Genomic DNA, 25,000 nt, shown 5'->3' on the forward strand with positions numbered 1-25,000 from the left:
CAGAGAGACAGGTAGAGAGAGAGAGGTAGAGAGAGACAGGCAGAGAGAGAGACAGGTAGAGAGTGACGGGTAGAGAGAGAGACAGGTAGAGAGAGCGAGCCAGGTAGAGAGAGAGAGACAGGTAGAGAGAGACAAGTAGAGAGAGAGAGACAGGTAGAGAGTGACGGGTAGAGAGAGAGAGAGAGACAGAGAGAGCGAGACAGGCAGAGAGAGAGACAGGTAGAGAGAGAGAGCCAGGTAGAGAGAGAGAGACAGGTAGAGAGAGAGAGAGAGGTAGAGAGAGACAAGTAGAGAGAGAGACAGGTAGAGAGTGACGGGTAGAGAGAGAGACAGGTAGAGAGAGAGAGCCAGGTAGAGAGAGATAGACAGGTAGAGAGAGAGACAGGTAGAGAGAGACAGAGAGAGAGAGACAGAGAGAGAGAGAGAGAGGCAGAGAGAGAGAGACAGGTAGTGAGAAAGAGACAGGTAGAGGGAGATAGAGAGAGACAGGTAGAGAGAGAGACAGAGAGAGAGAGACAGGCAGAGAGAGACAGGTAGAGAGAGACAGGTAGAGAGAGAGACAGAGAGGGACAGTTAGAGAGAGAGAGAGACAGAGAGAGAGAGAGAGAGACAGAGAGAGACAGTTAGAGAGAGAGAGACAGGTAGAGAGAGAGACAGAGAGATAGAGAGAGAGAGAGAAAGAGCGACAGTTAGCGAGAGACAGGTAGAGAGAGAGACAGAGAGAGAGAGACAGAGAGCGAGAGGTGGAGAGAGAGAGAGAAATGTAGAGAGAGAGAGACAGGTAGAGAGAGAGAGAGAGACAGAGAGAGACAGTTAGAGAGAGAGAGACAGGTAGAGAGAGAGAGAGAGACAGAGAGAGATAGACAGAGAGAGCGAGACAGAGAGAGAGACAGGTAGAGAGAGAGAGAGACAGAGAGAGAGAGAGACAGGTAGAGAGAGACAGGTAGAGAGAGAGAGAGGGAGACAGGTAGAGAGAGACAGGTAGAGAGAGACAGGTAGAGAGAGACAGAGAGAGTGAGACAGAGAGAGCGAGACAGGTAGAGAGAGAGAGACAGAGATACAGGTAGAGAGAGACAGGTAGAGAGAGAGATAGAGAGACAGAGAGAGAGAGAGAGAGAGAGAGACTGTTAGAGAGAGAGAGACAGGTAGAGAGAGAGAGTGAGACAGAGAGCGAGAGACAGAGAGAGAGAGACAGAGAGAGAGAGAGAGGTAGAGAGAGAGAGAGACAGGTAGAGAGAGAGAGAGAGACAGAGAGAGAGAGACAGAGAGAGCGAGACAGAGAGAGCGAGACAGAGAGAGCGAGACAGAGAGAGACAGAGACAGGTAGAGAGAGACAATAGAGACAGAGAGAGAGAGACAGGTAGAGAAAGACAGGTATAGAGAGAGAGAGAGAGAGACAGAGAGACAGAGAGAGAGAGCGATGTCCAGGAGGTCGGCAAGACAGGAAGCAGGCAGATTGATGGTCAAAAGAATTATGTGTATTATACAGTCAACTAAATAATGTATGTAAATAGTGTACATTTGCCAAGGAAAGGGGATGTGATGGAAATAATCAGGTACACGACCTCCAACCAACAGGTGGCAGTACCCAACAACCAATTGACTCTGTATTTGGAGGATCTGGAGAGAGCCCAGACAGTGGACAGTTATAGCCATAGCTCTGGGATAATTTATTATAGTGAGTAGTTTTTTGATATATTTCTCATAGTTATCTATTCCACGCATTTGTTTCATAATAAATATTAAAATATTAAAAATTAAGAACGAGACGTTCTATTGTGCGTGATTCCTACTGATCAAGCACCGGAACGTAAAAAGAGAGAGACAGACACAGAGACAGAGAGACGGAGAAAGAGACAGACAGAGAGATGGACAGAGAGAGAGCGAGAGGGACGGACAGAGAGAGAGAGACAGACAGAGAGGCGGACAGAGAGAGTGAAACAGAAAGAGAGAAAGAGGGAGATCAGCAGGCAGAGAGACAGAGACAGAAAAAGAGAGGGAGAGAGAGAGGCAGAAAGAGAGAGAGAGAGACGGACAGAGAGAGAGACGAACAGAGAGAGACAGACAGAGAGAATGAAACAGAGAGAGGCAGACAGGGACAGAGAGATGGGAGAGAGAAACAGACAGAGAGAGAGAAAGACAAAGTCAGACAGAGAGAGAGAGACAGAAAGAGAGAGACACAGACAGAGAGAGTCAGGCACAGAGATGGACGGACTGGGAGAGAGACAGACAGAGAGAGAGTCAGGTACAGAGATAGACGGACTGGGAGAGAGACAGACAGAGGAAGAGAGAGAGAGAGGGGTGGAGTGGGGTGGGGGGGAGACCCTTGGGGCGAGGGATCATGTTGATGAACCATTGCTGATTAAGTGGAGGAGACAGGTTAAGTCCTGGACATGGATATAATATCCTGCTCAATGTGAACATTACTGCGTGCCCCACAATGAATAATTAATGTCTTATTTTTAAAACTCTGTTAATGAATTCCTGTCACATGGAGAGGTGGTTTCAGAACAGAATTAGACAGCGATTAAAACCAGCATCCTTCACAGGGGCCTCCACATTCTACAGAACGCTGCGGTGCTCCGCCTGGGCTCCGACCGTGGACTGGAGGAGAGAACGGGACACTCAGCTGCCTGGATGGCTAGATCGACAGGATTCGCACACTCTGCCTTTACCCTCCCCGCCATTAACCTGCTCTCCCCACCCTCACACAGCTCCCCCTCCACCGTCCTCTGCACCCACCGTCCGGCCGACACCCCCAGCCAGCCCTCCGCAGCTCTCACCACCCCCCCCCCCTCCCCAACACGGCAGCCGTTTTACCTGACTATTCGACTGTGGAAGCATCGTGCAGCAAAGAACAAAGAAATGTACAGCACAGGAACAGGCCCTTCGGCCCTCCATGTCCGTGCCGACCATGCTGCCCGACTAAACTACAATCTTCTACACTTCCTGGGTCCGTATCCCTCTATCCCCATCCTATTCATGTATTTGTCACGATGCCCCTTAAATGTCACTATCGTCCCTGCTTCCACCACCTCCTCCGGTAGCGAGTTCCAGGCACCCACTACCCTCTGCGTAAAAAACTTGCCTCGTACATCTACTCTAAACCTTACCCCTCGCACCTTAAACCTATGCCCCCTAGTAATTGACCCCTCTACCCTGGGGAAAAGCCTCTGACTATCCACTCTGTCTATGCCCCTCATAATTTTGTATACCTCTATCAGGTCTCCCCTCAACCTCCTTCGTTCCAGTGAGAACAAACCGAGTTTATTCAACCGTTCCTCATAGCTAATGCCCTCCGTACCAGGCAACATCCTGGTAAATCTCTTCTGCACCCTCTCTAAAGCCTCCACATCCTTCTGGTAGTGTGGCGACCAGAATTGAACACTATACTCCAAGTGTGGCCTAACTAAGGTTCTATACAGCTGCAACATGACTTGTCAATTCTTATACTCAATGCCCCGGCCAATGAAGGCAAGCATGCCGTATGCCTTCTTGACTACCTTCTCCACCTGTGTTGCCCCTTTCAGTGACCTGTGGACCTGTACACCTAGATCTCTCTGACTGTCAATACTCTTGAGGAATCCACCATTCACTGTATATTCCCTACCTGCATTAGACCTTCCCAGTGCTGAGCAGCGACAGAGAAAATTGACTATGGACGAGAGAGAGACAGAGATTGAAAGAGAGAAAGAGAGAGAGAAAGAAGGAGAGAGAGAGAGAGGTTGAAGGAGAGAAGGAGAGAGAGAAAGGAGAGAGAGAAATACACCAAGGGAGGGGACGGGAGACAGTGAGAGAGAGAGAGTGAGATAGAATCAGAGAGGGCAACAGAGGGAGAGAGCGAGTGAGGGAGATCTTTTCAACTGTTCAATGACACGTTAATGTCTGGAGGGCTGTTTTTCTGGCAGGTCTGTTGTTTGGCCCTGTGACGCGATGCATCCTGAAGACAGGTTTTCCTTCTGGTCTTCTCTGCATCACCAGCGTTTTCAATTTTCTGCCGCGATGCTTCTTGCTGCGCCGCCGCGTCGCTTTCTGGCCTGTCGGCCGCGTTGCCAAAGCCTTCTCCCTCAGTGCCGCGGGTGCGACCCGCAGTATCCTCCGCTCCCCTTCTCTTCGTGGGCCGGAATGGCCGACTGTGCCTCTTTCCCTGGTTTCGCTGTGCCGCTGGACTGCGCCACGGGACTATCTGCTTGCGGACAGTCTGCCGCGCCGGCTGACCGGGCCCGTCCTCCCGCATCGCCGCTTCCGGAGCCTGAGGCAGGCCGAGGAGTTTGGGTTGGTACACGGTTGTGTCCGCACGCTGGGCCGCCATCACCTGGTGCCCCGCCCCGCGTGGGCAGACGTCTGGGTGATTGTGAAATCGCAGCCGCGCTCTCTGGTGTCCGGGCTGGGTCAGCGTCCCCGACGTTGGGTGCTGCCCCTTCATCTGGTGTTTGAGCCCCAATTGGTGGCTGGTCCTCACTCGATAGGATGATCTAGGTTCTGTCTGCCGTTGTAAAACTCGATACATCCGTCTGCTCCTCCGGCACGTCTCCGGGAGGAGTGGCCTCGAATATCCGCGCCGGAAACCGCTTCGTGGACATGAGATGATTGGCCGTCCGCCTCTGAAGCCAGTTTCTCCAGAACGGGGATCGTCTCTTCAGTTACCGGCCGGTTCACTGAGTAGCTCTCGTCTGATGTGCCTGCTGCTGCGATCTCACCCTCTGCCCGCGCGCCACCTTCGAGCTGTCACACTTCCCGGTGTCCTGCGCAGACTGGGCTCCCCTTGTGACCACCTCGGCACTCCCAAAACCACCTAAATAGGGTTTGATAGTCGTCCTGGCCTCGTTCACCATCGGAGTCTCCACTATCCTCACCGTACTCATGGCCATCGCAATTATCATCGTTGTAATCATCACCGGAGTCACGATCACCTGTAAGTACTTTGCCTACGACATTGCTCACGCAGGAGGCAACCCATTTCAAAGCCAGCAGTGCGTTTCACTGCAGAACCTTCACCCAGCGCTCCCTGCTCCGGAACGTCAGGAGGAGCGAAGACATTGAGTCATTCGGTACGGTCTTCGTGACTGTTTTACGAGCTCTCCGACCCTTACGGCTTTGTTTTAATAGTTTTCAGTGTGACATTTTTCCCTTGCTTCCACTCGATCTGGCACCCTGTGCATCCCGTCATTTCTGGTCGAACTCGAACCCGTCAGTCCGCGATTCCGCCTGCTCGCTTTCGCTACTACCTCATTGGGCTCAAACTTAAACTCCAGAGTGAAGCTCATTGGCTGTTCAAGCTCTGAACATTTAACGTTCAAAGCTTGTCGATGCTCCAATGCGAGCTCTTCAACTCCTGTATCCTGCCACTGAGCAAATTCACGTCCTTGAAGACTGTTAACCAGGGGCTGGATTCACCATCCCCGACCCCCAAATCGCGTTCACCGGTGGTGCGGAGAATCTGTTTCCCCGCACGAAACCGGGACACCCGCCAGTTCCGCCATTCTCCACCCCCCCCCTGAAAAGCAGTGTCTTCCCCGAGTGCGCCACAGCGAGAGTCCACCGCCTCGGGCCATTGCCCGCCCCGCCATGCTCCGTCCCGGACTGGCCGAATTCCCGACGCCGCGGCTCGAACCTGGTCCCGCCGTTTGGGAAACACGCGGCTGCGGGATCAGTCCGGGGACCGCCAGTCGGGGGGAGGGCCGACCGGGGGGTAGGGGTGGTGGGGGGGGGGCTTCATTCGGGATTGGTATGTGCGTGGCGGTCCGGGTCGGGCGAGCGGCCGGTCAGGGACACTATCCCGGCGGTCCAGGTCTGCGGGCTGAGTCCGCCATGGAGCACGGCCCCGCCGCTGGAGGCCACCGCTGTGCACACGCGCGGCCTCTGACCCGGAAGTGAGGGGGGGGGGGGCTGTATCGGCAGCTGGCGCTGGGAGCTCATTGACAACTCCCTGCAAGACAGGGAATCTGTGGCCTTTTGACGCCAGTTTTCCTGGTGTAACATCCACAGTTTTCCCAATGGCGTTGGGGGGGGGGGGGCATAGTCCCCAAAACGGAGAATCCAATCCCAGAATTCCCTTCGGCTCCTCCATCTCTTCATCTGATTCGTCATTCTTCATGTTGACTTTCACTTGTATCTCATCGGATAACAGCGCCATCGCGTTCCCAGTCGCAATGCCCTCCGTCGCCACGCTATCTGGGACGGACCGCTGCCCATCTCGGTTCAGGGCCCCACACCCGTCTGCTCCTATGGTGGACTCGCGTTCCGTGTCCAGAATGGAGACTGGTACGACGTGACCTCTGTTGTGTACCCATGTTTCCAGTCCACATTCCCCCAGCGCCTCAATCTCCTTCCCGCTGCCGTCTGTCCGCGGTCCCGCGGCTTTCGGTTCAACCCTCAGCGCGTGCCAACCGGACCGACTGAGGAGCTTGGCCCCCGTGTCGAGCTGGCGTTTCGTCAACGTGTCGTTCAGCACCACTAGAATTGTCCGTCTGTCTCCGATGGAATCAGCTTCACCATCACTACTGTCTCAACTGGTCAGTAATTCTTCTTCAGTTGTCATCGTCAGACCTCATCGTGTCCTTGGTTGAAATCAGATCAATGAAAATCTGTTCTTCAAGGGACATCTCAGCAACTGGACTGACTGACCTTGTTTGTTCGACTGTAGGACATGAAAAACATTGCTTCGCAAAAATGATTCGTACGGCCACACTTGGAACATCCTTTCCCAAATGCTGGACATTGCCCTGGGCCATGCGGGTGGCCACATCCTTGGCACAAAATGGCGGACCCGGTCGGCCGCTTAAAATGGCCGCCCGCACTGGGACCACGGGTCCACTCTGGACCCCGAGTCCCCACACCGGCGGTGAAAACGGGCCAGGCGAGAGGAAAGGGGACAGAGAGAAAGGCGGGGGTGGGACAAAGAGACGGTTAGAGAGGCAGAATGAGAGAGACAGATCGAGACAGATAGAGAGACAGAGTGTGAGACAGGCAGAGAGTGAGACAGAGAGACAGACAGAGAGACAGAGAGTCAGAGGGGGAGAAGGACTGTGAGAGAGAAAGAGTGAAAGTGAGATGGAAGGGGAGACAGAGCGAGGGATGCTCAAGGATGGGAATGAGTGAGAGACAGGGAGAAGGAGAGAGAACAAAGAACAATACAGCACAGGACAGGCCCTTCGGCCCTCCAAGCCTGTACCGGTCATGATACCAACCTTGACCAAAAACCCTCAGCACTTCCTAGTGCCGTATCCCTCTCTACCCGTCCTGTCCATGTATTTGTCAAGATGCCTTTTGAACCCCGTTAATGTATCTGCTCCCACCGCCTCCCCTGGCAATGCGTTCCAGACACTCACCACCCTCTGTGTAAAAAACCTGCCTCGTACATCTCCTCTAAACTTTGCCCCACGGACTTCAAACCTCTGCCCCCCGGTGACTGACCCCTCCACCCCGGGAAAGAGTGCCTGCCCATCACTCTATCCCTGCCCCTCATTGTCCTGTAGACCTCGATCAGGTCGCCCCTCAACCTCCTTCTTTCTAACGAAAACAGACCCAGTCTATTCAGCCCGTCCGCACAGCTAACACCCTCCGGACCAGGCAACACCCTGGTAACCCTCCTCTGCACCATCTCCAAAGCCCCCACACCCTCCTGGTAGTGTGGCGACCAGAATTGTGCGCAATACTCCAAGTGTGGCCTTACCAAGTTTCCATACAACTGTAGCCTGACTCGCCAGTTTTTATACTCGATGCCCCGTCCAATGAAGGTAAGCATTCCGTCTGCTTTCTTGACGACCTTGTCCACTTGTGTTGCACCTTCGAAGATCTGTGGATCTGCACACCCAGATCGCCCTGACTTTCTGTTTCCGAAGAGTTTTGCCATTTACGGTATATTTTCCCTCAATGTTAGACCTTCCAAAATGCATTACCTCACATTTGTCCGGATTAAACTCCATCTGCCATCTCTCCGCCCAAGTCTCCAAACAATCTAAATCCTGCTGTATCCTCTGACAGTCCTCATCGCTATCCGCAATTCCACCAACCTTTGTGTCGTCTGCAAACTTACTAATCAGACCAGTTACATTTTCCTCCAAACATTTTATGGGGGCGATTCTCCGATATTGAGGCCAAGTGTTCGCGCTGTAGCGTTTCACGACGGTGTGAACAGGGCCCGGGCACGCTCCAGCCTCCTTACGGGTCGCCAAATGGGCGCCGCGCCAACCCGCGTATTACGCACGCCGGCCCCGACCCAACATGGCGTCGGTGTTCAGGAGCTGGACGCGCCGGAAGGTAGGCCCGGGGGGAGGAGAGGCCGGCCCGCCGGTCAGTGGGCCCCGATCGCAGGCCAGACCCCAGAGGAGGCCCCCCCTACCGGTGAAGGAGACCCCCCCCCCCCACAGGCCGCCCCCCGAGCTTTCCCGCAGAGTTCCCGCCGGCAGCGACCAGGGGTGAACGGCGCCGGCGGGATTCTGTCGTATCGGGGCGGCCCCGCCGATTCCAGCGGCCGGCGGCCGGAGCCCGCCAAACGCACCGGCGCAAATGGCGCCGATTCGCCGCACCTCGGAGAATCGCGCGCGGGCATCGGTGCGTGGGGGCGTCGGGGCGACGGAGCGCAGTGCGGCCATTCACCGGCACGGCGGGGGGGCTCGGACGATCGCGGGCTGGCGGGGGGCTGGGACGATTCACCGGCCCGGCGGGGGGCTCGGACGATTCACCGGCCCGGCGGGGGGCTCGGACGATCACGGCCGGCGGGGGGCTGGGACGATTCACCGGCCCGGCGGGGGGGCTCGGACGATCACGGCCCGGCGGGGGGGCTCGGACGATTCACCGGCCCGGCGGGGGGCTCGGACGATTCACCGGCCCGGCGGGGGGGCTCGGACGATCGCGGCCCGGCGGGGGGGCTCGGACGATCGCGGCCCGGCGGGGGGGCTCGGACGATCGCGGCCCGGCGGGGGGGCTCGGACGATTCACCGGCCCGGCGGGGGGGCTCGGACGATTACGGCCCGGCGGGGGGGCTCGGACGATTCACCGGCCCGGCGGGGGGCTCGGACGATTCACCGGCCCGGCGGGGGGGCTCGGACGATTCACCGGCCCGGTGGGGGGGCTCGGACGATCGCGGCCCGGCGGGGGGGCTCGGACGATTCACCGGCCCGGCGGGGGGCTCGGACGATCGCGGCCCGGCGGGGGGGCTCGGACGATTCACCGGCCCAGCGGGGGGCTCGGACGATCACGGGCCGGCGGGGGGCTCGGACGATTCACCGGCCCGGCGGGGGGCTCGGACGATCGCGGCCCGGCGGGGGGGGCTCGGACGATTCACCGGCCCGGCGGGGGGCTCGGACGATTCACCGGCCCGGCGGGGGGGCTCGGACGATTCACCGGCCCGGCGGGGGGGCTCGGACGATTCACCGGCCCGGCGGGGGGGCTCGGACGATCGCGGCCCGGCGGGGGGGCTCGGACGATTCACCGGCCCGGCGGGGGGCTCGGACGATTCACCGGCCCGGCGGGGGGCTCGGACGATTCACCGGCCCGGCGGGGGGGCTCGGACGATCGCGGCCCGGCGGGGGGGCTCGGACGATTCACCGGCCCGGCGGGGGGCTCGGACGATCGCGGCCCGGCGGGGGGGCTCGGACGATTCACCGGCCCAGCGGGGGGCTCGGACGATCACGGGCCGGCGGGGGGCTCGGACGATTCACCGGCCCGGCGGGGGGCTCGGACGATCGCGGCCCGGCGGGGGGGGCTCGGACGATTCACCGGCCCGGCGGGGGGCTCGGACGATTCACCGGCCCGGCGGGGGGGCTCGGACGATTCACCGGCCCGGCGGGGGGGCTCGGACGATTCACCGGCCCGGCGGGGGGGCTCGGACGATCGCGGCCCGGCGGGGGGGCTCGGACGATTCACCGGCCCGGCGGGGGGCTCGGACGATTCACCGGCCCGGCGGGGGGCTCGGACGATTCACCGGCCCGGCGGGGGGGCTCGGACGATCGCGGCCCGGCGGGGGGGCTCGGACGATTCACCGGCCCAGCGGGGGGCTCGGACGATCACGGGCCGGCGGGGGGCTCGGACGATTCACCGGCCCGGCGGGGGGCTCGGACGATCGCGGCCCGGCGGGGGGGGCTCGGACGATTCACCGGCCCGGCGGGGGGCTCGGACGATTCACCGGCCCGGCGGGGGGGCTCGGACGATTCACCGGCCCGGCGGGGGGGCTCGGACGATTCACCGGCCCGGCGGGGGGGCTCGGACGATCGCGGCCCGGCGGGGGGGCTCGGACGATTCACCGGCCCGGCGGGGGGCTCGGACGATTCACCGGCCCGGCGGGGGGCTCGGACGATTCACCGGCCCGGCGGAGGGGCTCGGACGATTCACCGGCCCGGCGGGGGGCTCGGACGATTCACCGGCCCGGCGGGGGGGCTCGGACGATTCACTGGCCCGGCGGGGGGGCTCGCACGATCGCGGCCCGGCGGGGGGGGGCTCGGACGATCGCGGGGCCGGCGGGGGGGCTCGCACGATCGCGGCCCGGCGGGGGGCTCGGACGATTCACCGGCCCGGCGGGGGGGCTCGGACGATCGCGGCCCGGCGGGGGGGCTCGGACGATTCACCGGCCCGGCGGGGGGCTCGGACGATTCACCGGTCCGGCGGGGGGGCTCGGACGATTCACCGGCCCGGCGGGGGGCTCGGACGATTCACCGGCCCGGCGGGGGGCTCGGACGATTCACCGGCCCGGCGGGGGGGCTTGGACGATTCACCGGCCCGGCGGGGGGGCTCGGACGATTCACCGGCCCGGCGGGGGGGCTCGGACGATCGCGGCCCGGCGGTGGGGCTCGGACGATCGCGGGCCCGGCGGGGGGCTCGGACGATCGCGGCCCGGCGGGGGGGCTCGGACGATTCACCGGCCCAGCGGGGGGCTCGGACGATCGCGGCCCGGCGGGGGGCTCGGACGATCGCGGCCCGGCGGGGGGCTCGGACGATTCACCGGCCCGGCGGGGGGCTCGGAAGATCGCGGGCAGGCGGGGGGCTCGGACGATCGCGGGCAGGCGGGGGGCTCGGACGATTCACCGGCCCGGCGGGGGGGCTCGGACGATCGCGGCCCGGCGGGGGGCTCGGACGATCGCGGCCCGGCGGGGGGCTCGGACGATCGCGGCCCGGCGGGGGGCTCGGACGATTCACCGGCCCGGCGGGGGGCTCGGACGATCGCGGCCCGGCGGGGGGCTCGGACGATTCACCGGCCCGGCGGGGGGCTCGGACGATTCACCGGCCCGGCGGGGGGGCTCGGACGATCGCGGCCCGGCGGGGGGCTCGGATGATTCACCGGCCCGGCGGGGGGCTCGGACGATTCACCGGCCCGGCGGGGGGGGATCGGATGATCGCGGGGCGGCGGGGGGGCTCGGACGATTCATCGGCCCGGCGGGGGGCTCGGACGATCGCGGCCCGGCGGGGGGGCTCGGACGATTCATCGGCCCGGCGGGGGGCTCGGACGATCGCGGCCCGGCGGGGGGCTCGGACGATTCACCGGCCCGGCGGGGGGCTCGGACGATTCACCGGCCCGGCGGGGGGGCTCGGACGATCGCGGCCCGGCGGGGGGCTCGGACGATTCACCGGCCCGGCGGGGGGCTCGGACGATTCACCGGCCCGGCGGGGGGGGATCGGACGATCGCGGGGCGGCGGGGGGGCTCGGACGATTCACCGGCCCGGCGGGGGGCTCGGACGATTCACTGGCCCGGCGGGGGGCTCGGACGATTCACCGGCCCGGCGGGGGGCTCGGACGATCGCGGCCCGGCGGGGGGCTCGGACGATTCACCGGCCCGGCGGGGGGCTCGGACGATCGCGGCCCGGCGGGGGGCTCGGACGATTCACCGGCCCGGCGGGGGGCTCGGACGATTCACCGGCCCGGCGGGGGGGCTCGGACGATCGCGGCCCGGCGGGGGGCTCGGACGATTCACCGGCCCGGCGGGGGGCTCGGACGATTCACCGGCCCGGCGGGGGGGGATCGGACGATCGCGGGGCGGCGGGGGGGCTCGGACGATTCACCGGCCCGGCGGGGGGCTCGGACGATTCACTGGCCCGGCGGGGGGCTCGGACGATTCACCGGCCCGGCGGGGGGCTCGGACGATCGCGGCCCGGCGGGGGGCTCGGACGATTCACCGGCCCGGCGGGGGGCTCGGACGATCGCGGCCCGGCGGGGGGCTCGGACGATTCACCGGCCCGGCGGGGGGCTCGGACGATTCACCGGCCAGGCGGGGGGGCTCGGACGATTCACCGGCCCGGCGGGGGGGCTCGGAAGATTCACCGGCCCGGCGGGGGGGCTCGGACGATTCACCGGCCCGGCGGGGGGCTCGGACGATTCACCGGCCCGGCGGGGGGGCTCGGACGATTCACCGGCCCGGCGGGGGGGCTCGGACGATTCACCGGCCCAGCGGGCGGGCTCGGACGATTCACCGGCCCGGCGGGGGGGCTCGGACGATCGCGGCCCGGCGGGGGGCTCGGACGATACACCGGCCCGGCGGGGGGCTCGGGCGATTCACCGGCCCAGCGGGGGGGCTCGGACGATTCACCGGCCCGGCGGGGGGGGCTCGGATGATTCACCGGCCCGGCGGGGGGCTCGGACGATCGCGGGCCGGCGGGGGGGCTCGGACGATCGCGGCTCGGCGGGGTGCTCGGACGATTCACCGGCCCGGCGGGGGGGCTCGGACGATTCACCGGCCAGGCGGGGGGGCTCGGACGATTCACCGGCCCGGCGGGGGGGCTCGGAAGATTCACCGGCCCGGCGGGGGGGCTCGGACGATCGCGGCCCGGCGGGGGGCTCGGACGATCGCGGGCCCGGCGGGGGGCTCGGACGATCGCGGGCCCGGCGGGGGGGCTCGGACGATCGCGGCCCGGCGGGGGGCTCGGACGATTGCGGCCCGGCGGGGGGGCTCGGACGATCGCGGGCCCAGCGGGGGGCTCGGCGATTCACCGGCCCGGCGGGGGGCTCGGACGATTGCGGCCCGGCGGGGGGCTCGGACGATCGCGGGCCCGGCGGGGGGCTCGGACGATTGCGGCCCGGCGGGGGGCTCGGACGATCGCGGCCCGGCGGGGGGCTCGGACGATTCACCGGCCCGGCGGGGGGCTCGGACGATTCACCGGCCCGGCGGGGGGCTCGGACGATCGCGGGGCGGCGGGGGGCTCGGACGATTCACTGGCCCGGCGGGGGGCTCGGACGATCGCGGGGCCGGCGGGGGGCTCGGACGATTCACTGGCCCGGCGGGGGGCTCGGACGATCGCGGCCCGGCGGGGGGGGCTCGGACGATTCACTGGCCCGGCGGGGGGCTCGGACGATCGCGGGGCCGGCGGGGGGCTCGGACGATCGCGGGCCCGGCGGGGGGGCTCGGACGATTCACCGGCCCGGCGGGGGGCTCGGACGATTCACCGGCCCGGCGGGGGGGGCTCGGACGATCGCGGGGCGGCGGGGGGCTCGGACGATCGCGGGGCGGCGGGGGGCTCGGACGATCGCGGGCCGGCGGGGGGGCTCGGACGATCGCGGCCCGGCGGGGGGGCTCGGAAGATTCACCGGCCCGGCGGGGGGCTCGGACGATTCACCGGCCCGGCGGGGGGCTCGGACGATTCACCGGCCCGGTGGGGGGGCTCGGACGATCGCGGCCCGGCGGGGTGGCTCGGACGATCGCGGGCAGGCGGGGGGGCTCGGACGATCGCGGGCAGGCGGGGGGCTCGGACGATTCACCGGCCTGGTGGGGGGGCTCGGACGATCGCGGCCCGGCGGGGGGCTCGGACGATTCACCGGCCCGGCGGGGGGCTCGGACGATCGCGGGGCCGGCGGGGGGCTCGGACGATTCAACGGCCCGGCGGGGGGGCTCGGACGATTCACCGGCCCGGCGGGGGGGCTCGGACGATCGCGGCCCGGCGGGGGGGCTCGGACGATCGCGGCCCGGCGGGGTGGCTCGGACGATCGCGGCCCAGCGGGGGGCTCGGACGATTCACCGGCCCGGCGGGGGGGCTCGGACGATCGCGGCCCGGCGGGGGGCTTGGACGATTCACCGGCCCGGCGGGGGGGCTCGGACGATCGCGGGGCCGGCGGGGGGGCTCGGACGATCGCGGGGCCGGCGGGGGGCTCGGACGATCGCGGCCCGGCGGGGGGCTCGGACGATCGCGGCCCGGCGGGGGGCTCGGACGATCGCGGCCCGGCGGGGGGCTCGGACGATCGCGGGGCGGCGGGGGGCTCGGACGATCGCGGCCCGGCGGGGGGCTCGGACGATCGCGGCCCGGCGGGGGGGCTCGGACGATCGCGGCCCGGCGGGGGGGCTCGGACGATCGCGGCCCGGCGGGGGGCTCGGACGATCGCGGGCCGGCGGGTGGCTCGGACGATCGCGGCCCGGCGGGGGGGCTCGGACGATCGCGGCCCGGCGGGGGGGCTCGGACGATCGCGGCCCGGCGGGGGGGCTCGGACGATCGCGGCCCGGCGGGGGGGCTCGGACGATCGCGGCCCGGCGGGGGGCTCGGACGATCGCGGGCCGGCGGGTGGCTCGGACGATCGCGGGCCCGGCGGGGGGGCTCGGACGATCGCGGCCCGGCGGGGGGCTCGGACGATCGCGGGCCGGCGGGTGGCTCGGACGATCGCGGGCCCGGCGGGGGGGGCTCGGACGATCGCGGCCCGGCGGGGGGGCTCGGACGATTCACCGGCCCGGCGGGGGGCTCGGACGATCGTGGCCCGGCGGGGGGGGCTTGGACGATTCACCGGCCCGGCGGGGGGCTCGGACGATCGCGGGGCGGTGGGGGGGCTCGGACGATTCACCGGCCCGGCGGGGGGGCTCGGACGATCGCGGCCCGGCGGGGGGGCTCGGACGATTCACCGGCCCGGCGGGGGGCTCGGACGATCGCGGCCCGGCGGGGGGCTCGGACGATTCACCGGCCCGGCGGGGGGCTCGGACGATCGCGGCCCGGCGGGGGGGCTCGGATGATCGCGGGGCCGGGGGGGGGGGCTCGGACGATTCACCGGCCCGGCGGGGGGGGCTCGGACGATCGCGGCCCGGCGGGGGGCTCGGACGATCGCGGCCCGGCGGGGGGGCTCGGATGATCGCGGGGCCGGGGGGGGGCTCGGACGATTCACCGGCCCGGCGGGGGGGGCTCGGACGATCGCGGCCCGGCGGGGGGCTCGGACGATCGCGGCCCGGCGGGGGGGCTCGGATGATCGCGGGGCCGGGGGGGGGCTCGGACGATTCACCGGCCCGGCGGGGGGGCTCGGACGATCGCGGCCCGGCGGGGGGGCTCGGACGATCGCGGCCCGGCGGGAGGGGCTCGGACGATTCACCGGCCCGGCGGGGGGCTCGGACGATCGCGGCCCGGCGGGGGGGCTCGGACGATTCACCGGCCCGGCGGGGGGGCTCGGACGATTCACCGGCCCGGCGGGGGGGCTCGGACGATTCACCGGCCCGGCGGGGGGGCTCGGACGATTCACCGGCCCGGCGGGGGGGCTCGGACGATTCACCGGCCTGGCGGGGGGGCTCGGACGATCGCGGCCCGGCGGGGGGGCTCGGACGATCGCGGCCCGGCCGGGGGCTCGGACGATCGCGGGCCCAGCGGGGGGGCTCGGACGATTCACCGGCCCGGCGGGGGGGCTCGGATGATTCACCGGCCCGGCGGGGGGGTTCGGACGATCGCGGGCCCGGCGGGGGGCTCGGACGATTCACCGGCCCGGCGGGGGGGCTCGGATGATTCACCGGCCCGGCGGGGGGGCTCGGATGATTCACCGGCCCGGCGGGGGGCTCGGACGATCGCGGGCCCGGCGGGGGGCTCGGACGATTCACCGGCCCGGCGGGGGGGCTCGGATGATTCACCGGCCCGGCGGGGGGGCTCGGACGATTCACCGGCCCGGCGGGGGGGCTCGGACGATCGCGGCCCGGCGGGTGGCTCGGACGATTCACCGGCCCGGCGGGGGGCTCGGACGATCGCGGGCCCGGCGGGGGGGCTCGGACGATCGCGGGCCCGGCGGGGGGCTCGGACGATCGCGGCCCGGCGGGGGGCTCGGACGATCGCGGCCCAGCGGGGGGCTCGGACGATCGCGGCCCAGCGGGGGGCTCGGACGATTGCGGCCCAGCGGGGAGCTCGGACGATCGCGGGGCCGGCGGGGGGCTCGGACGATCGCGGCCCAGCGGGGGGCTCGGACGATCGCGGCCCAGCGGGGGGCTCGGACGATCGCGGCCCGGCGGGGGGCTCGGACGATCGCGGCCCGGCGGAGGGGCTCGGACGATCGCGGCCCGGTGGGGGGGCTCGGACGATCGCGGGGCGGTGGGGGGGCTCGGACGATCGCGCGCCCAGCGGGGGGGCCCGGACGATCGCGGCCCAGCGGGGGGCTCGGACGATCGCGGGCCCAGCGGGGGGGCTCGGACGATCGCGGCCCGGCGGGGTGGCTCGGACGATCGCAGCCCAGCGGGGGGCTCGGACGATCGCAGCCCAGCGGGGGGGCTCGGACGATCGCAGCCCAGCGGGGGGGCTCGGACGATCGCAGCCCAGCGGGGGGGCTCGGACGATCGCAGCCCAGCGGGGGGGCTCGGACGATCGCAGCCCAGCGGGGGGGCTCGGACGATCGCGGCCCGGCGGGGGGGCTCGGACGATTCACCGGCCCGGCGGGGGGGCTCGGACGATCGCAGCCCAGCTGGGGGCTCGGACGATCGCGGCCCGGCGGGGGGCTCGGACGATCGCGGCCCGGCGGGGGGGCTCGGACGATCGCGGCCCGGCGGGGGGTTCGGACGATCGCGGGCCCAGCGGGGGGCTCGGACGATCGCGGCCCGGCGGGGGGGCTCGGACGATCGCGGCCCAGCGGGGGGGCTCGGACGATCGCGGGCCCAGCAGGGGGGCTCGGACGATCGCGGCCCGGTGGGGGGGCTCGGACGATCGCGGGGCGGTGGGGGGGCTCGGACGATCGCGGGGCGGTGGGGGGGCTCGGACGATCGCGGCCCGGCGGGGGGCTCGGACGATCGCGGGCCCAGCAGGGGGGCTCGGACGATCGCGGCCCAGTGGGGGGGCTCGGACGATCGCGGGGCGGTGGGGGGGCTCGGACGATCGCGCGCTACGTGTACTAAAAACAACCAAAGCCCAAACACGAACCCTGTGGAACCCCACTAGTCACAACCTTCCGTTCAGAATAACACCGTCCGACTGCCACCCTCTGCATTCTGGGACCGAGCCAGTTCGGTATCCATCTGACCACCTCACCTCTGACCCCGTGGGAATTCACCTTTCAAACCAGTGATGGGACAGAGTTCCGAGCGGTTCACCGGCAATGATATATCCCAGCAACATGTCTGGGACACAGGCCTGGGGAACAAGGCAGGGAATCTGGAGGGAGATGAGATCAGTTGTATTAACGATACCAATGACGTATCCCTCTCCGAGAGAGTGAGACCCGCTCTCATATCATCAAATTAATTCAAAAATCTCAACAAGTCCCCCAACAGCGAGACTATCAAAGTAGAGAAACACAGATATACATTCTCTGCACTGTCCCCATCAAACACTCCCAGGACAGGTACAGCACGGGGTTAGATACAGAGTAAAGCTCCCTCTACACTGTCCCCATCAAACACTCCCAGGACAGGTACAGCACGGGGTTAGATACAGAGTAAAGCTCCCTCTACACTGTCCCCATCAAACACTCCCAGGACAGGTACAGCACGGGGTTAGATACAGAGTAAAGCTCCCTCTACACTGTCCCCATCAAACACTCCCAGGACAGGTACAGCACAGGGTTAGATACAGAGTAAAGCTCCCTCTACACTGTCCCCATCAAACACTCCCAGGACAGGTACAGCACGGGGTTAGATACAGAGTAAAGCTCCCTCTACACTGTCCCCATCAAACACTCCCAGGACAGGTACAGCACGGGGTTAGACACAGAGTAAAGCTCCCTCTACACTGTCCCCATCAAACACTCCCAGGACAGGTACAGCACGGGGTTAGATACAGAGTAAAGCTCCCTCTACACTGTCCCCATCAAACACTCCCAGGACAGGGACAGCACGGGGTTAGATACAGAGTAAAGCTCCCTCTACACTGTCCCCATCAAACACTCCGAGGTCAGGTACAGCACGGGGTTAGATACAGAGTAAAGCTCCCTCTACACTGTCCCCATCAATCACTCCCAGGACAGGTACAGCACGGGGTTAGATACAGAGTAAAGCTCCCTCTACACTGTCCCCATCAAACACTCCCAGGACAGGTACAGCACGGGGTTAGATACAGAGTAAAGCTCCCTCTACACTGTCCCCATCAAACACTTCCAGGACAGGTACAGCACGGGGTTAGATACAGAGTAAAGCTCCCTCTACACTGTCCCCATCAATCACTCCCAGGACAGGTACAGCACGGGGTTAGATACAGAGTAAAGCTCCCTCTCCACTGTCCCCATCAAACACTCCCAGGACAGGTACAGCAGAGCGTTAGATACAGAGTAAAGCTCCCTCTACACTGTCCCCATCAAACACTCCCAGGACAGGTACAGCACGGGGTTAGATATAGAGTAAAGATCCCTCTACACTGTCCCCATCAAACACCCCCGGGACAGGTAGAGCACGAGGTTAGATACAGAGTAAAGCTCCCTCTACACTGTCCCCATCAAACACTCCCAGGACAGGTACAGCACGGGGTTAGATACAGAGTAAAGCTCCCTCTACACTGTCCCCATCAAACTCTCCCAGGACAGGTACAGCACGGGGTTAGATACAGAGTAAAGCTCCCTCTACACTGTCCCCATCAAACACACCCAGGACAGGTACAGCACGGGGTTAGATACAGAGTATAGCTCCATCTACAATGTCCCCATCAAACACACCCAGGACAGGTACAGCACGGGGTTAGATACAGAGTAAAGCTCCCTCTACACTGTCCCCATCAAACACACCCAGGACAGGTACAGCACGGGGTTAGATACAGAGTAAAGCTCCCTCTACACTGTCCCCATCAAACTCTCCCAGGACAGGTACAGCACGGGGTTAGATACAGAGTAAAGCTCCCTCTACACTGTCCCCATCAAACACTCCCAGGACAGGTACAGCACGGGGTTAGATACAGAGTAAAGCACCCTCGACACTGTCCCCATCAAACACTCCCAGGACAGGTACAGCACGGGGTTAGATACAGAGTAAAGCTCCCTCTACACTGTCCCCATCAAACACTCCCAGGACAGGTACAGCACGGGGTTAGATACAGAGTAAAGCTCCCTCTACACTGTCCCCATCAAACACTCCCAGGACAGGTACAGCACGGGGTTAGATACAGAGTAAAGCTCCCTCTACACTGTCCCCATCAAACACTGCCAGGACAGGTACAGCACGGGGTTAGATACATAGTAAAGCTCCCTCTACACTGTCCCCATCAAACTCTCCCAGGACTGGTACAGCACGGGGTTAGATACAGAGTAAAGCTCCCTCTACACTGTCCCCATCAAACACTCCCAGGACTGGTATAGCACGGGGTTAGATACAGAGTAAAGCTCCCTCTACACTGTCCCCATCAGAGGGTCAGTGATGAGGAAGTGCTGCACTGTCAGAGGGTCAGTCCTGAGGGAGTGCCGCACTGTCAGAGGGTCAGTACTGAGGGAGTGCTGCACTGTCAGAGGGTCGGTACTGAGGGAGTGCCGCACTGTCAGAGGGTCAGTACTGAGGGAGGGCTGCACTGTCAGAGGGTCAGTACTGAGGGAGTGTTGCACTGTCAGAGAACAGTACTGAGGGAGCTCCACACTGTCAGAGGGTCAGTACTGTGGGAGTGCTGCACTGTCAGAGGGTCAGTACTGAGGGAGCACCGCACTGTCAGAGGGTCAGTACTGAGGGAGTGCCGCACTGTCAGAGGGTCAGTACTGAGAGAGTGCCGCACTGTCAGAGGGTCAGTACTGAGGGAGTGCTGCGCTGTCAGAGGGTCAGTACTGAGGGAGCGCCGCACTGTCTGAGGGTCAGTACTGAGGGAGTGCCGCACTGTCAGAGGGTCAGTACTGAGGGAGTGCTGCACTGTCAGAGGGTCAGTACTGAGGGAGTGTTGCACTGTCAGAGGGTCAGTACTGAGGGAGTGTTGCACTGTCAGAGGGTCAGTACTGAGGGAGTGCTGCACTGTCAGAGGGTCAGTACTGAGGGAGTGCCGCACTGTCAGAGGGTCAGTACTGAGGGCGTGCCGCACTGTCAGAGGGTCAGTACTGAGGGATTGCCGCACTGTCGGAGGGTCCGTGCTGAGGGAGTGCCGCACTGTCAGAGGGTCAATACTGAGGGAGTGCTGCACTGTCAGAGGGTCAGTACTGAGGGAGTGCTGCACTGTCAGAGGGTCAGTACTGAGGGAGCGCTGCACTGTCAGAGGGTCAGTACTGAGGGAGTGCCGCACTGTCAGAGGGTCAGTACTGAGGGAGTGCCGTACTGTCAGAGGGTCAGTACTGAGGGAGTGCCGCACTGTCAGAGGGTCAGTACTGAGGGAGTGCCGCACTGTCAGAGGGTCAGTACTGAGGGAGTGCCGCACTGTCAGAGGGTCAGTACTGAGGGAGTGCCGCACTGTCAGAGGGTCTGTACTGAGGGAGTGTTGCACTGTCAGAGGGTCAGTACTGAGGGAGGGCTGCACTGTCAGAGGGTCAGTACTGAGGGAGTGTTGCACTGTCAGAGAACAGTACTGAGGGAGCTCCACACTGTCAGAGGGTCAGTACTGTGGGAGTGCTGCACTGTCAGAGGGTCAGTACTGAGGGAGCACCGCACTGTCAGAGGGTCAGTACTGAGGGAGTGCCGCACTGTCAGAGGGTCAGTACTGAGAGAGTGCCGCACTGTCAGAGGGTCAGTACTGAGGGAGTGCTGCGCTGTCAGAGGGTCAGTACTGAGGGAGCGCCGCACTGTCTGAGGGTCAGTACTGAGGGAGTGCCGCACTGTCAGAGGGTCAGTACTGAGGGAGTGCTGCACTGTCAGAGGGTCAGTACTGAGGGAGTGTTGCACTGTCAGAGGGTCAGTACTGAGGGAGTGTTGCACTGTCAGAGGGTCAGTACTGAGGGAGTGCTGCACTGTCAGAGGGTCAGTACTGAGGGAGTGCCGCACTGTCAGAGGGTCAGTACTGAGGGCGTGCCGCACTGTCAGAGGGTCAGTACTGAGGGATTGCCGCACTGTCGGAGGGTCCGTGCTGAGGGAGTGCCGCACTGTCAGAGGGTCAATACTGAGGGAGTGCTGCACTGTCAGAGGGTCAGTACTGAGGGAGTGCTGCACTGTCAGAGGGTCAGTACTGAGGGAGCGCTGCACTGTCAGAGGGTCAGTACTGAGGGAGTGCCGCACTGTCAGAGGGTCAGTACTGAGGGAGTGCCGTACTGTCAGAGGGTAGTACTGAGGGAGTGCCGCACTGTCAGAGGGTCCAGTACTGAGGGAGTGCCGCACTGTCAGAGGGTCAGTACTGAGGGAGTGCCGCACTGTCAGAGGGTCAGTACTGAGGGAGTGCCGCACTGTCAGAGGGGTCTGTACTGAGGGAGTGTTGCACTGTCAGAGGGTCAGTACTGAGGGAGTGCCGCACTGTCAGAGGGTCAGTACTGAGGGCGTGCCGCACTGTCAGAGGGTCAGTACTGAGGGAGCGCTGCACTGTCAGAGGGTCAATACTCAGTCCCCCAATCCCCAGCCCCCCGACCCCCCAGCTCCAGGGCCCTCAGTCCCCGGCCCCCGGCCACCCCGGTCCCCAGCCCCCCAGTCCCCGGACCCGGCCCCCCAGCCCCCAGCCCCCAGCACTGTCCTGCCTAGCCCCGTACACACACACGCACACACAGACATACACACACAGACACACACACACAGACACACACAGATGCACACACATAGACACATAGACACACGCACACACAGACCGTACACACACACACACTCACATACACACACACACAGACACACACAGACGCACACACACAGTCACACACAGACAGACACACACAGATACACAGACACACAGATACACAGACACACACAAATACAAAGATACACACAGACATGCACAGACAGACACACAGTCACACACAGATACACAGACACACACAGATACACAGACACACACAGACAGACACACACAGATACACAGACACACACAGATACACAGACACACACAGACAGACACACACAGATACACAGACACACACAGATACACAGACACACACAGACAGACACTCACAGATACACAGACACACACAGACAGGCACACACAGATACACAGATACACAGACACACACACAGACACACACAGATACACAGATACACAGACACACACACAGACACACACAGATACACAGACACACACAGATACACAGACACACAGTCACACACAGATACACAGACACACACACAGACACACACAGATACACAGACACACACAGATACACAGATACACAGACACACACACAGACACACACAGATACACAGACACACACAGATACACAGACACACACACAGACACACACAGATACACAGACACACACAGACAGACACACACAGATACACCGACACACACAGATACACAGACACACACAGACAGACACACACAGATACACAGACACACACAGACAGGCACACACAGATACACAGACACACACAGACACACAGTCACACACAGATACACAGACACACACAGATACACAGACACACACACAGACACACACAGATACACAGACACACACAGATACACAGATACACAGACACACACACAGACACACACAGATACACAGACACACACAGATACACAGACACACACAGACACACACAGATACACAGACACACACAGACACACAGACACACACAGACAGGCACACACAGATACACAGACACACACAGATACACAGCCACACACAGATACACAGACACACACAGACAGACACACACAGATACACAGACACACACAGACACACAGTCACACACAGATACACAGACACACACAGATGCACAGACACACACAGACAGAAACACACACAGACAGAAACACACACAGACACACACAGATACACAGACACACACAAATACAAAGATACACACAGACATGCACAGACAGACACACAGTCACACACAGATACACAGACACACACAGATACACAGACACACACAGACAGGCACACACAGATACACAGACACACACAGACACACAGTGCACACAGATACACAGACACACACAGATGCACAGTCACACACAGACAGACACACACAGATACACAGACACACACACAGAACACACACAGATACACAGACACACACAGATACACAGACACACACACACAGACACACAGATACACAGACACACACACACAGATACACAGACACACACACAGACACACACAGACACACAGTCACACACAGATACACAGACACACACAGACAGGCACACACAGAGACACAGACACACACACAGACACACACAGATACACAGACACACACAGATACACAAACACACACAGAGACACACACAGATACACAGACACACACAGATACACAGACACACACAGACAGACACACACAGATCACAGACACACACAGACAGACACACACAGATACACAGACACACACAGGTGCACAGACACACACAGATACACAGACACACACAGACAGACACACACAGATACACAGACACACACAGACAGACACACACAGATACACAGACACACACAGACAGGCACACACAGATACACAGACACACACAGACACACAGTCACACACAGATACACAGACACACACAGATACACAGACACACACACAGACACACACAGATACACAGACACACACAGATACACAGATACACAGACACACCACACAGACACACACAGATACCACAGACACACACAGATACACAGACACACACAGACACACACAGATACACAGACACACACAGACACACAGACACACACAGACAGGCACACACAGATTACACAGACACACACAGATACACAGCCACACACAGATACACAGACACACACAGACAGACCACACAGATACACAGACACACACAGACACACAGTCACACACAGATACACAGACACACACAGATGCACAGACACACACAGACAGAAACACACACAGACAGAAACACACACAGACACACACAGATACACAGACACACACAAATACAAAGATACACACAGACATGCACAGACAGACACACAGTCACACACAGATACACAGACACACACAGATACACAGACACACACAGACAGGCACACACAGATACACAGACACACACAGACACACAGTGCACACAGATACACAGACACACACAGATGCACAGTCACACACAGACAGACACACACAGATACACAGACACACACACAGACACACACAGATACACAGACACACACAGATACACAGACACACACACACAGACACACAGAATACACAGACCACACAACCACACAGATAACACAGACACACACACAGACACACACAGACACACAGTCACACACAGATACACAGACACACACAGACAGGCACACACAGAGACACAGACACACACACAGACACACACAGATACACAGACACACACAGATACACAAACACACACAGAGACACACACAGATACACAGACACACACAGATACACAGACACACACAGACAGACACACACAGATACACAGACACACACAGACAGACACACACAGATACACAGACACACACAGGTGCACAGACACACACAGATACACAGACACACACAGATACACAGACACACACAGATACACAGACACACACAGACAACATGCAGCACTCCGCCTGAAAGTCGTCCCACTCACTTTTGACAAGACAATTGAAATGAGTGAGAGCAATCTCAGGGCCGCTGTGTCATACTCACAGTTATGCAGCTGGAGTTTCTCTCTCGCTCTCTCTGTCACTGCCTCTCTCCCATCTCCACTCCAATGTTTTTATCCTTCGATTGTAACCTTTAGGCTGACAGAGTAACAGTGAGAAACTCTCCCCAGAGACGCTGTTTAATTGGCAGAAAAGCAGCTGTGAGCGATGGGTATTTCCATAGTGCATCCAGAACCCTACAATACACACACACACAGACACACACACCAC

General features: G+C 62.8%; 2 protein-coding genes across 2 annotated transcripts in view; both read right to left on the minus strand.

Moving 5' to 3' along the window:
• The window catches only part of LOC140399396 (contactin-5-like), a 238,123-nt gene extending 213,213 nt beyond the window's left edge, over positions 1–24,910 (minus strand). Inside the window, exon 1 of the mRNA XM_072488975.1 lies at positions 24,774–24,910. The gene's annotated coding sequence lies outside the window, so the exon portion shown is untranslated. The remainder of the gene's footprint in view (positions 1–24,773) is intronic.
• Positions 6,531–25,000, minus strand: part of LOC140399397 (contactin-5-like) — a 114,970-nt gene continuing 96,500 nt past the window's right edge. Inside the window, exon 7 of the mRNA XM_072488976.1 lies at positions 6,531–6,640. Coding sequence (XP_072345077.1) covers positions 6,531–6,640 — 110 coding nt within the window. The remainder of the gene's footprint in view (positions 6,641–25,000) is intronic.

The sequence above is a fragment of the Scyliorhinus torazame genome, chromosome 22 (assembly GCF_047496885.1).
Source record: "Scyliorhinus torazame isolate Kashiwa2021f chromosome 22, sScyTor2.1, whole genome shotgun sequence".
NCBI lineage: Eukaryota > Metazoa > Chordata > Chondrichthyes > Carcharhiniformes > Scyliorhinidae > Scyliorhinus > Scyliorhinus torazame.